Genomic DNA, 13,616 nt, shown 5'->3' on the forward strand with positions numbered 1-13,616 from the left:
AGGGTTTAAGGAGCAGCATGTAGAGAAGTACCAGTAACTGAAGTAACTCAGTGACATTAATCTCATCTGCCTGAGGGCACCACTTGTAAGATAAGTTAAATAATCATATGATATATAAATAATCTGACAGTAAAATAGGATGTACTCAGGTTGAAGTGGTCATCATGTTCAACAACCAAGGACATGAGTATATGGCAAGGAGCATGTATGTGGCTAAGGGAAGATGGATGCCCCTGCTCTGCATGGGGAGCGGGGTGGCTCAGTGGTATGGTGCTGGACTCAAAATCGCGAGGTCAAGAGCTCGCGGCCTGCCTGGGTACCTGCCTTTACTGGGAGGGGTAGTGCCCTCCTGTAACCTTTGCAGGACTATATGATCTATCTAGGTCTAGCTTGGGGGAATAATCCCCCTAATCCCCTGCTCTGCATAGTTCTGGATCACCCTTGAGCATGGTGTAGCTCTTGTTAGCCCTCCAAAAAGGTAGTAAGTGGATGGCTTCCATGTTTCTGGAAGGTACTACTGTGGGAGTGACGTGGGGCCGAGGTCTGATAGCTGGCCTTGCACAGCACTCCCAGATGGGGAACTTGAACCACATTTACCAAGTAGTCAGAGTCTGAGCTGAGACTACTACTCATGCATATCTCCATAAAAGTTATCTGTCTTCTTGGGGGCTGTGCCTCCTCCATTTTCCCTGCACCTCACCATGTGGAAGAACCCTTTTCCAACCCTGGCAAGGCTCTGTTTGCCACTAGAAGGTGGCTGGTTGCCTGTGATTGATGGATAATTTCGACCAGACATACCAAGGCACAACAACAACAATAGCAACACCTGTTAGGGACATGGAAAACATGGTGGAATTGAGGTGAGACATGCTGACAGGGGAAGAATGGCATGAAAGACAGCCAGGGATTGGAACTAGATGGAAAAGTAATTCGTTCATTCCCAGGAAAAATTTACCAGTAATCCCCTACCAGCATTTTGTCCTCATCTATATTTCCCATTGCTCCCCAAACATCAGATGGTATCCTTCCTTTTCAACTTTGTTGTTTGCCTCATATTGCTGTAACTTAAAAAAATGTTTGTTTAACTACTTCTATCAACACAGCTGGCAAGGAAGTTTGGGCAAACATTTTATCAGAGTAGTATTGTACATGCAAGATGCACTAAGAAATGGATGATTATTGAGTGATAGAGAAATCACATTAGTGGGGGAAAAAAAAAAAAAAAAAAAGCATAGTAGGTAAAAGTTGAAACAGGAAACAAAAACTGGGAAGGAAATAGGCTACCTCAGATACTCATTTTATCAGATTTATATTTTTATCAGATTTAAGTTTTAAATTTATGCACCATAATTGTAGTATTCCTCAGGAAAGCTCAGATATGGAAATTACCCGACTGAGCTCCGTCAGAGTGTTGTTAGTGAGATGACTGGCCATCAGTGGCAGATTTAGGGGGAGGGACACTAGTGGCTGCCCCCTCCAGAAATAATTTAGTAATAATAATAATTTTCATTCATTCATTCATCATCTAATCTCATAATAGTTATAATATGACTACTGTATTAGTAGTAGTAATAATTCTTCATCTGTCAAGGAAAACAACACAAAGATAGCATATTATGAAATTTGGCATATCTGTGTGGTGCTCCCATCTCCATGAAAAATAAATAAATACTGTAAATATTTCATTCATTAATCATCTAATCCTGTGTTGCCCTAGGAGGAGTGTAGGAGCCCTGGGCTAGGCAAGTTGGTCCTGACATTTAAGATGAGAGTGGCCAGCCTCACTCATCCCTGAGTGGCATTATGTGAGCAGGAAACCCCAACCATCCCTTGGATATTAACCTGCACTGGCTCAGTCCAATTGGAGCACTTTAATTACTCACTAAACCACCAGGCACCATAATTTGGTTAAAATAAATAAATAATCAAAGTCAGTCGCTGGTGACATCACACAAAGAGGTAATTTCTGCAGATACAAATCTCGTAGAATCATCTCTGTCACAAAATTCATTGTTATGACTCATTCAGTCATTGTTAGTTTTCTCTTTTCCATCATTATTATCTCTGTCAGTATCCCATTCCATCTTCAATCTGGGGATAGGCCACATTTCAATTAATGTTCCAGTCAAGCATTTGAAATTCTTTACTCCAGCCACAACAAAATGTCTATTCTCAAATGTGTGCTGGGGAAGACATGCCATTGATTGTCAGTATAAAAAAAATAATAAGTAAAATTGCAGTCCAAGTCATAAAGTCAAATGCATTGTTTTGCAGACCTCTTTCTTTTGGTTGTGCCATTTATTTTCCAGATTTACTGAGTTTCCATATCTCATTTTCTTACCCATTCACACACCATGATAAACCATCATCCTACTGTCACATCACTTTCTACATTCAGAATCACATGCTGGACATAATGTAGTAGCTTTTCTAAGTATGAGAATGAAGTAGGCAAATGTATGAACAGCATTTGGAAAGACAAACTCATCAAGTGAAATGTATGAGATGATACTAATATAATTTCAGTAATGTCATAATGTAAATAGGTTACTAAAGCTATCTGTTTATCTATCTATTGCCAGACGCCTTAATCCCATAAGGGGTGGCCACAAACGAATCGCCTCCATGTCACCTTATCCACAGCCATTTCACTGCCCTGCTCCCAGCTCACACCCCACCCTCTCATATACCTCTCCACTCCATCCCTCCATCTCATCCTTGGCCTCCCCCTCCCTCTCACCCCCTGCACCTCATGACTGTAATTTATGGTACAGTAATAGTTGTGTTGGAGAGGGTAACCATCATGTGGTTATGCTTATATAACTTAACTTTCCACTTGTATAGATGTCCCTCATCTACCACCATATCCTCTGAGAGGAGGAATGCAGGTTGCCGGAGACTGACATCTTCAGCCTTCAGTTCACTGGATTTATATCCAGATGAGCTCAGGGCCATAACAATCTAATTTGTTGAATTAAAAGTACAGTACAATACTGTATTATCTTTGAGTTAGTATATGAAGTGCATACCAATAAGTACTGTAGTTTACATTAATTTACTGGTACTATTTCTGTAAAATGCTGTGAAATTAAAGTGCATGGCAGGACAGTTATATGCAGTATGTGAGGCATCACTCCAAAGCTTGTATACAGTATTTATCAACATATAAAGCCTTCTAGCACCTCTTTCAGGAGATGATATGTGATTCCACTGAAGGGGTTAATATTCTCTCTTATGTTGTTTATGTCTTTCAGATAGTAGTAGAGATTGCATTACATTACAGCCTCCCAAATGTAAACATACATTTTCCAGTATCCTGCATTTCCCAAAACATTTGTTCATGCAATATGAGGATGGTGATATCATTTGTCCTCACACAGTCAGTGTGTATTTGAAGACAAAGTTTATTTCTGGACGAGTAAAACAGTAAGTGATATATTATTAATACAAGGTGCTTTGTTGCATTTACTCTTCATGGTACTCAAGATTATTTTGTACAGTACTTGATATTCTCTACTTTTCAAAATGTTCCATTTTCCGTGAAGGCTTTGGGCCCAAGCATTGCTGATTTAAGAGTTTGTACCATAATGTGATACAAAAATATATTAAGATACTATATGCATAAGTAAACTGGTAATGGAGAGGTGCTAGACAGCCTCCTAAGCTGACAAGAATCAAGTTATGCTTAAAGTCGCATAATTACCTAAAGTTTAGTGTATAGCTAGTGAATGTTCATGTACAGTACAAAGTCTGAATTCTGAAATATGTGGATCCAAAGACCTTATGGAAAATGGAATATTTTGGAAAGTAGAAAATCATAATAACTAAGAAAACAATGTAAAGAAAGCTTACAATACTATGAACAGTTTTTGTTGTTGATCAACCGCAGTCTGTCTCGTTGAGGAGACCCATCACTTGCAGGCAGGCAGCTGCCCCTGCAGTGTCATCCTGTGCATTGAACTGATTATCCGTTACAGCTGAGTGCCTCACCAGAGCGAGGTGTGGAGAATAGTGTTAAGGTTTGGTTTTGGGATGGATGCTTTATTTGCCTCTCTCCAGCCAGTGACCAGAAGCATAATAGCAGACTCCGCTTCACCCCACAGTTTGGCTATATGGTTACCACCAAGGGTTATATGTGATTTCCTGGGTTATACAAAACCATTAGGCTTGCCATTCAGTGTAGAGTCACATGAAGAGGAAAGGAGAGTAATAAGTGTGACAGAAAGGAAAGGGAAAAGTAGAGAGGAGGGCAGACACTGAGCTAGAATAAGAATGGGGAAGGAAGAAGTACACAGCACTACATCAAATGAGTGGTGATGGTTGCCACCACCGACCACCTGTAAACAGTAAATGCAATGAATTACCATGTATTAATAGAATATCATATATTGTTATACTTGTTGACAAATAAATTTTGTTGTCAAATATACATTGATTGTATGAGGAGATATATCAACACCCTCCAATTGCATGAAAAAATACTTTGGAAAATGGAGGTTTTTGAAAATCAGATATTTGGATTTGTAAGGTTTTACTGTACCAGAAATAGGGTCACATTGCTACTGCAGCAGCAAAGATAAGATTGGAAAAATATGCAGCTAATTTTTAAAGCGATAAATTAAAAATGATGTGAAGAAATTTTACAAAAGCATAGAGTAAATTTTGCTCATACAACATTGTAAACTCCAGTAGTATATTACATATTTAATTAGTTATAGTGACTATTTATTTGATAAATATTTTATTCCATATTATTATTATTTTTGTTTTTTACTGTGACTATGGACAAAGTAATCGTTGACAGTTATGTATGTCTATAAACAATACAATTGCAGTTTATTTATGTTGTGCTTTATTACCACTATCAGCTGTATTATTTCATTAGCTGTGGTGCAGGAGAGGGTCTTCTTCATGCAGTAGCATCAGTATGCTGTAACCAGGCAAGAGTTACACAAACATCCCTCAGCTCCTCTCCTCTCTACCAAAAGGAGGATGACGGACCACAGCACATTAGCAACTTCAGCCTGTCGTCTACCGGATTCACATGCAGTTGAGCCTGGGGCCACAACTGCAGTAGTTATGATATGAAGGAAGACGCTGCTGGAATTGTAATTCATTTATGAGAGGGAAGGTAGATAAAGAGGAGAGGGAAGTGTGTGACAAGAAAGTAGCCTGGAGGCAATTTTTTCCTGGCCATCCCTTGGCAGGAACAGGGCATCTCTGATGGTGGTGTGGTGGTGGTGGTAATGATGATCCAACTTAACTCCTCCCAAAGGAACCGTCAGTGCCCATTGCAGAACCTGGAGACGTGGGACCTAAGCAATAATAATGTAGTCAGTATCAAAAGTCCTGTCACCTCTCTTGCTTCTCTCTCCATAGACTTCGGAAACCAGTGTGGCAAACTCTTAGCATACAACAGTGATGATACTTATCTGTGGCCAACTAAGTCATCTGTGTGGGTTGCTGTAGATTCACTACACTGATTTCCAAGTCCATATAGAGAAATTGACGAATAATGGATTCCTAGTGCCAGGTATCAAAGACCATTTACACCAATTCAGAGCAAATACAGTTGTTCCTCCCCTAACATGGGTACTTGCTTCCACACCAACCTCGGGTTAGGCAAATATCGTGTTAGAGGGACTCTCGAAAACCCCTATTACCTTCTGCACCCCTGCCCAAAGTCCACTTTTCCCCCCCTTGAGGTGCAAATTTTTTTTTATACCTCCCAATTTAAACCTCCTAAAGGCATTAATATGGTTATAAAAAAAACATTAGGTCAATAGGACTTTTTTTTATTTACTGTACCTTGTGTGAGGAGAAGTTCAGACACATGCCGTTGGAGATGAGGTAGAGGGGGAGAACGAAAGGCAAGCTGAGGAGGATGGTGTGGGTAGGAGTGGGCCGAGGGGGGAATGCGGGAGGCAGGAGGGAGGTAGGGGGTCCTGACTGGTTGGGTGGCTGGGAGATCGAGAAAGGCAAAGCATGATTGGCAGGTGATGACGTCAAGTATTGAGAGGCTGCGCGCCTCACACCGCGTCACAGCCCGCCTCGTTCAAATTACCGCGTTACGCAAGCAGTGCCCACGTTAGAATGTTTATATCCTTCCGCAAAATTGTGCCGTGTTAGAGCAACACTGGGCTACAGCAAAACGTGTTAGGGGAGGAACAAATATATATAGGATTATCAATGGAACAGAAGTGGGAAAGGATATGTATTAAAGGTTTTAGCATAAAAGCGGTCATTTGTGTTGAAGTAGTCTTGGCATTGAAGTGTCTTGGCAGTGAAATGGGTTGGAAGCAAAGTGGCTTGATTAGTCAATTTTGTTGAAAGGCTTGACAGGAAAGGAGGAAGGGTTGAGGTCAGTGGGAGGTCCTTAAACTATTCATGCCATGAAAGCCAATGTCTAACCTGACAGGGTAGAAGAAAAATAAAGGCTGAAAGAAATGCAGAAGTATCAAGGAGAGAGGTAGGACAAGAGGACACTAGGGAGAGAAAGACAAAGAAAAAAAAGCCCCATTTAGTCGCTGCTTATGACAAGCAGGGATACTGAGGAAGTATTCTTTTTCCCCCTCATCAAGAGACATCGAGAGAAGAGTAGGAGAGGCAACAAAACTCTTGATGCCGACTGTACATACTGGTGATACTTTTCATTCTGATTGAATAATAATTTCTTATCTCCTTTTCATCATATTTGCAACAATAACTTTTTATTTAAGTATGCATGGCCCGTGACTGGTTTGTGAGGCATAAAGTGGGCAGAACTTGTTTCATCTCCCAAAAGAGAATGAATAATAGCTGCCTCTCAGAGGACAAGTAATTTTTAGTGCGAACAGCTGTCTACGTCAGATTAGAACGTCTTTTATTTATTTAATTTACTTTTATAAGTTACGACTCCACGGCGCCAGCTAGCTTTTAGGACGAAAACCAGAGTTGTCAAGAATACCGAATGGTGCCATTAAATTTGCTGTTAAAAAATCGCAAGGCGAATTGAAATTCCATAGTTTAAAAAAAAAATCTCCAGAATATCGTTAAAACTGTCTGGAAAACTTCAGAATAGGGTTAGATATATTGCAGCTAAATGTTACTGAGCTCTTGCTAAGAATGCTAAATCCGCAACACTATAATAGCGAGAATCTGTACCACACGTATACAGTACATCTAGCATTTAAAAAAATAATAATAATAATAATTCATGGCTGTTGTAAAATGGAAACGGCAAAAAAAAAAAAAAAAGCGTAAAAATAACCTAGATCAACCATTTCCTTACCTTAATGCCATCGGCATAGAATGAAAAAGATTATTCAAAACATTAAAAAATCCTCAACAGGAAGCATTCGCCTTTTTTTTTCCTCTCTTTTTTTGTCAGATAAAAAAAAAAAAGATACGATGTTAAAACGCCACGCCTAGAGTGTTGGTAACTGCGGAAGCCCTTAATTAATGCAAAAAGTTCAAATTTAGCGCGCCATGACGCTGTGAAATTTGTCCTGACTGACGTCACGGACCAGCTGATTTCTGCTGCTTTTTCCAGTGTTTGTAAATTATACGTGGTGAGCCTGTACGGATCAACTGATAACTTAACTGGCCGGGTTTACTTCAGCCCTGAGCAGTGTATATATAAGATCAACTGAAAATGGCGTAAGAAGTTAAAACGTAAGCGATTTTAAGGGTACGTAGCCCAGACTTGACGTTTGAAGAGGAGCTGGAGAGAACTGCCAAAGTTTTTTCAAGGCCTGGGAGTTTTCCTGGGTGTGTCTTGTCCTTCACATACTCAGTTATACTCGCACCCAATACCATGGCGGCCATTCCCATTCCTGGAAGTGAGAAAAATGGTGTCCTGGAGGAGAAGATGGATGGTATTGTGTCAAGCTCCCCCGCCCTACCCGCCGCCACCTACGCCGCCCTCAGGAAGGATGAGAGTGAAGGTGTTCCTCTCAACACTCCATGGACCTTCTGGATAGATAAGTTAGTACACAATATTACAGTATATTGGAGCAGTAGTATCTTTTCAGGGTATAATTTCCAGTGGGTAGGGTAGGTATAGGTATTTTTCTTGCAGTTCAGTTTATTTTTTTATGGGTATTTCAGCCCATGGCTTGTTGATCTGGTTGCCTTGGGGGTGATCAATTGTTAGCTCATAGTAATCTTAGAGAAGACATGGGACCACTTTATTTTGCAGTTTTCTTCAAATTTTCTTCTTTACCAAAGCCTGTCATGTAATTTTTTCAGTATTTTCTGAGTGCATTTTCAAGTTTTAATGTTTTTTGGATCATATGATAGTAATTGTCCCACAAGGATAGCCAGTTTTTTCAGTACCGGTATAACAGACTGTTGGCCTTATGCTCGGGTACTTTGCTGGATACATCATTACTCTTACAGAGGGATGGTTTATGGATAACTCCTGCTGGACTGATTCTTTGTATTTGTATGGTAGTTTACTTCCCTTGAATCATTGTTTTATAACTATTGTTAAATGAACTTCATGTGAGACTTGCAGCTTGACACGTGTAGACCTTCATTGTGCCACGTCAGGTCTGCAGCTGGGCAAGGGTCATAACTGCATACCGTGCACCAGAAGTGCTGGACATTTGGTTGCCACTCACCATCAGTACAACCTTTTGTTAGAAGAAAGAGGGGAGATTTCCCACCCTCCACTCCTACTCCTTTTTATCTCCTTCACAACATTCAGGGATTAGGCTGTGTGGGTTGAATTCTATTTCCCCAGTCTCAAGGGAATAACGTACTGGGCTTGAGCTAGAACTGAACTGTCCCTCATGTTTGCATGACACCTTAACCACAAGCATAGTTATCAGCAGTTTTCTTTGTGTTGATATGCAGTGCAATATTATAGCTGTTTAGTCATGCTTTATATATACTGTATATAATTTTTATTTATATTTTACAGTGTACAAACAAGCAGTGTGATCAGAATTGTTTTAGAAATGCCGGTACTTATAGAACAGTGCTGTAATTAATAATGTAGCTATAGAGTTTAGGTTAATTATGTGGCATTTCTGACAAAAGTTAACTTTGCACAGTAAACTGAGTAGAGGCAAGCTGTTTTCTAAATACATCATTTGGCAGAGCAACAAGAGGAGCCACAGCAGCAGAGTATGAGGCCAACATGAAGCGGATCTACAGCGTGTCAACAGTTCAATCTTTCTGGTCAGTGTACAACCACATACCCGATGTTTCTGAGCTCTGCCTGCGCTACTCCTATCACCTCATGCGTGGGGATCGGAGACCCATGTGGGAGGATGAAGGCAACCAAAATGGTGGCACTTGGAGGCTGAAAGTTGCAAAAAGGGATACCGTAAGTTGAGATGCAGTTGATAATTCAACTTTGGCTTGTTGCGGTTGAGTAGGCAGGCGTAGGTGGAGGTCTGGTAGGATTAGAGTTAGATCTAAACAATAGGATACAAAAACCCACACTGGTAGACGAAAAAAGATGTATTCCAAACAGTTTCGGTGACAGCTGTTGCCGAAACTGTTTGGAATACATCTTTTTTCATCTGCCAGTGTGGGTTTTTGTATCCTATTTCATGGTCACGATAGTGTGACTCTTCAGCCGTAGATCTAAACAACTTAGAAAGAGCAGTTGTTATCATTCATGTGGCCCAGAGGAACATTACGGCATGAATTTATAAAAAATGATGAACTTTATGTACTGGTTGATCAGTTCTCAGTTGGTAAGATTATATAATAAAAGGGTAGAGCCAGTGTCATTTTTTTTTTTTTTTTTACATTAAACTATCATATTGTTATGGATCTGTTATTAATACAGTAACTCTAACCATTGCACTGTTGAGCAGGGAGATTGTACTATTGTCATTAGGTAAAATGAGTATGTTTATTTGTAAATGCACCCAGCTCCCAGGATGAACCTGGAAACATAATACATTACAGTACTGTACTGGTGTCTAGTAGCTCATCCACACAACTGAGGACTTACTCAGTGCCATGCATATTCCCACCATGTCCTTTGCAATTTGCTGTGTGACTACGGGATGCTGTTGATACATGTATCTCATGGTGTAATGCCTTTTGAAGTTGTTATTGACCTTGGTGGACCTTATGGAAGAGTGGAGGAGGAGTGAAAGTTGTTTTTAATTAAATTAGATCACTAAACTGTTTTCACCACTGGAAGAAAAAAAAAAAATGACCTGTATTACCCCTATTGAGGTATTGGGGCTTGAGGCTAGGATACTGTAGTTCAGTGTATTTAAGGGTAGATGGCCAACCCTTTTTCCTTAATGGCATTACATGATTGAAAAACTGCCAGCCATCCAGCAGGATGCCAAATAGTGATATTAGCCACTCTAGCTGGATATTTGGTTTATTGATAAGTACATCATGAGCTGAAAATTATCATCTGGTAGTAATAAGAGTATAGCATAAGTTCTATCTATCTATCTATTGCCAGACACCTCAATCCCGTTTGGGGTGGCCACAAACAAATAAGTTCCTGGTATATATAATACTCATAAAGCATTTAGACTCCATAACTCATTCAGGATAAGAGGCTGACAGTGTTTGAAGTTGTATAATGTTTTGTGGCAAAAAAAAAAAAAAATTGTCTACATGAAGAGTTAATCACGTCACCAAGAGGACATCTTTCATTTTCTTGCTATAAGTAAATGATTTTGTTTTGGTTATGATGATTTTTAAACTTGGTTGCTAGGATGACTTCCTAAGCTGAATAATTTTGAAGTAGCAAAAAAAGCCAATGGCCATACCACGTTGAGTACACCGCTTCCCGTCCGATCAGCGAAGTTAAGCAACGTTGGGTCTGGTTAGTACTTGGATGGGTGACCGCCTGGGAACACCAGATGCTGTTGGCATAACGTTCTCCCTACGTGTCAAGTGGGGTTGGTGGAGGATTGGTGCCCCTCCCTGTAAAACAATTAACTCTAAGCCCTTGGCCACCCCGTTTGGGATACGTGGCGTCTGGCAATGAATGAGTGAAAAAAAAAAAATAATAATAAATCATGTACTTGAGCTGAAGAGATTGTAGGTTTCTCTGTATATTTGCAGCAGTCATGTGTGTGAAAGGAGCTGATAGCGTGTTATATCTTTCCATACTCATAACAATCGTGTGTATGGAAGGAGCTGTTATTATTTATCTTTCTGTATCTGCAGCAGTTATATGTGTTTGGAAGGAGCTGTTAGTGTGTTATATCTTCGTACTTGCAACAATTTTGTGTGTGGAAGGTGCTGTTATTATGTTTTTTCTGTCTGTACAGTCTTTGCAACAAGTAGTGTGTTTGGAAGGAGTTGCTAGTGTTTTTACCTCTCTCCGAGCTCCTCTGGGGCAGGGACGGGTATTGTTTTCACTCTGTTTGTCTGTCTGTCTTTCAGTCTGCCTGCCTGCCTGTCTGTCAATTAACAACTTAATGCGAAAACTACTGGTATGATTTTCTCTAAAATTACAGGGATGATGGGCTATGACTTTCTGACCACTTGATTAAATTTTGGGCCAATTTGGGTCAAGGCTTAGGCTGTAGGCCCACAAATTGTAAAAAAGGAATATAAACAGAAATTCTTTTTTCACCGTAATTCCTTTCAAATTCATCATATCAATATGAAACCAAAACCTGACGGTGCATCATTCATATCTGTATCCTATAACATACCTCATTATATCAGAGGGGTCACCCCCCAGTTAGCGGTAGGGGGGTCAGTGTCAGGGTCGGCCTAAAATTTTAGATGGGCATAAAATTGTCAATTTTCACCCAATTTACTCCAAATTTGATATGTGGCATCTTTGACTAGATATCGTGTTGTGTTTATATGTCAGCAGTAAAATGACTGCTGGGAATGGGTTTGCTGTGCCTTGGCACCATTTCTTGTTTTATATGTTTCTATATTTGAAACAGTGGTGTGTTTGGAAGGAGCAGTTATTGATTTACATCTTCTCTGTATTTACAAAAGTCTCGTGTGTGGAAGGAGCTGTTACTAGCAGCAATAGGGGAGCAGTTTGAGGGCCACCTAGCAGAGGGGGATGAAGTATGTGGTATCTCAGTGAGTGTGAGGGAGCGTGATGACCTCTTACAGATCTGGAACTTTGACTGGTCCCTCACCTCCTCTGCCACTGTCATGAAGAAAGTCCACAGCCTCGTTCCTGATGTCGTCTTTACTGCAGAGTTCTATAAGCGTGAGTCACACGTGTTTTGGGGTTTGATATGCTGGCAGTCCTTACTACATGTCAGGGATGTCTTCCAAAGTATTATAAATTGAGGGTACTGGGATGTGAGCTTTGTTTATAGCAGTGGAATGTTAATGGGCCATCTTTGTTTTTCATTTTGGAGTTAATAGCAAAATATATACCGGTACATAAAAATACCATAATGATGGCTAATTGTAACAATTTGTAATTTCTTAAATTTTGAAGATGAACGATATGTGAATTAATTAATAGCCCATTTCACTGGATAGTATATTGATGACTTAAAAATTGGGTTAAGTGATAATTCAAGAAGTTAATAATTTAAGTCTTTATTCTTGGTTCTAGAAATTAATCCAGGTATTCATCATCATCATCATCATCATCATCATTCTCATTGTCATTCTCATTGTCATTGTCAGTCATCATCAGTCATGTCATTATCCTCATCAGTCATCATCATCATCGTCATCATCCATACCTCTTTTTTTATTTTTCATCCAAGGATGGGGTGAGGTAAGGTCCAGAGAGTCAGAAAAAGCCTGATAGGAGAAACCAGCCAAAGTCTGCCAAATTGATTGGACTGTACTCGTTCTCTCACTAGATTTTTTTTTTTTCTTTCTTTAAAACTCTGATACCAGTGAAGTATTTATTACCATAGCCGTTATTATTCCTGATTCCAGAATGTAATAATCTGTTTTTTCTCCTTATTCTACTACCGGTAATTATATCAGCAGTCACTGTATTTGTATTTTTTTTGTTGATTATGACCATGTATTTATGATTCCAGAAATCATCCTGTTTCATCCTTTCCCCACAGCACACCAAACTCATCACGCATATGAGGGGGAGAAGTCACAACTGGTTAGTCCGGCACTTATCAGCTCTTGAGTTAGGCACGAACTAGGTCTCCTTGTACACCCGTAGCCCCATTATTCTGCTTCTCAGCCAATCTTCCTGTCCCATTGCACTTTTTTCTTTCATCTCTCTTCACAGGCACATACTTTTCAGCAGATCCCTTGTCCCATTGATCTTTATCTCATCATAGATCCAAGTCTTAAGTTTTCAGTCCATCTCCCAAACCCATTGCACTTAATTCTTTCCTACATCATTGTTACCTCATGACATGTCTTGCACCTGCAGTTGCTGTAATTATTTTATCTATTCGATCATACCATCTCTTTCTAATATCTTTCCTTTCCTTCTTCCCTCCAAAAGCTGCCTCTCCAGTATTGCATATTCTTTTTGCCCCCACACTCTTGTCTCCACATTTTCCCTTCTCTCTCATTTGTTCTCCCCTTCTGCTTTTTCATCTCAAATCCTCTCACTTTTCTGTGATTTCCTTCTTTGCATTCCTCACCATTGTATCCTTTCTCTTTTCCCTTTCCCTTCTTTCCATTCACTTTCTCTTCTCCTCTTTTCTTTGCTCATTTTTCTCCCATTTTATGGTCAT

At 39.9% G+C, this 13,616-nt stretch overlaps 1 protein-coding gene and 1 non-coding gene across 2 annotated transcripts; both read left to right on the top strand.

The window, feature by feature from the left end:
• The first annotated feature begins 7,712 nt into the window (after nt 1–7,712).
• Nucleotides 7,713–13,186, top strand: LOC145416613 (eukaryotic translation initiation factor 4E type 3-like). The gene is made up of 4 exons (XM_080285545.1): nt 7,713–7,965; nt 9,085–9,313; nt 11,932–12,154; nt 12,984–13,186. The coding sequence occupies exons 1-4, from the start codon at nt 7,796–7,798 to the stop codon at nt 13,052–13,054; spliced, it is 693 nt and encodes a 230-aa protein (XP_080141671.1). The 5' UTR covers nt 7,713–7,795; the 3' UTR covers nt 13,055–13,186.
• Nucleotides 10,723–10,841, top strand: LOC145416845 (5S ribosomal RNA). The gene has a single exon (XR_013900364.1). It is a non-coding gene; the product is annotated as a 5S ribosomal RNA (ribosomal RNA).
• Nucleotides 13,187–13,616: the final 430 nt, after the last annotated feature.

Source organism: Coenobita brevimanus, chromosome 107, assembly GCF_032717465.1.
Source record: "Coenobita brevimanus isolate Jiangsu-jjx chromosome 107, ASM3271746v2, whole genome shotgun sequence".
Taxonomy (NCBI): Eukaryota; Metazoa; Arthropoda; class Malacostraca; order Decapoda; family Coenobitidae; genus Coenobita; species Coenobita brevimanus.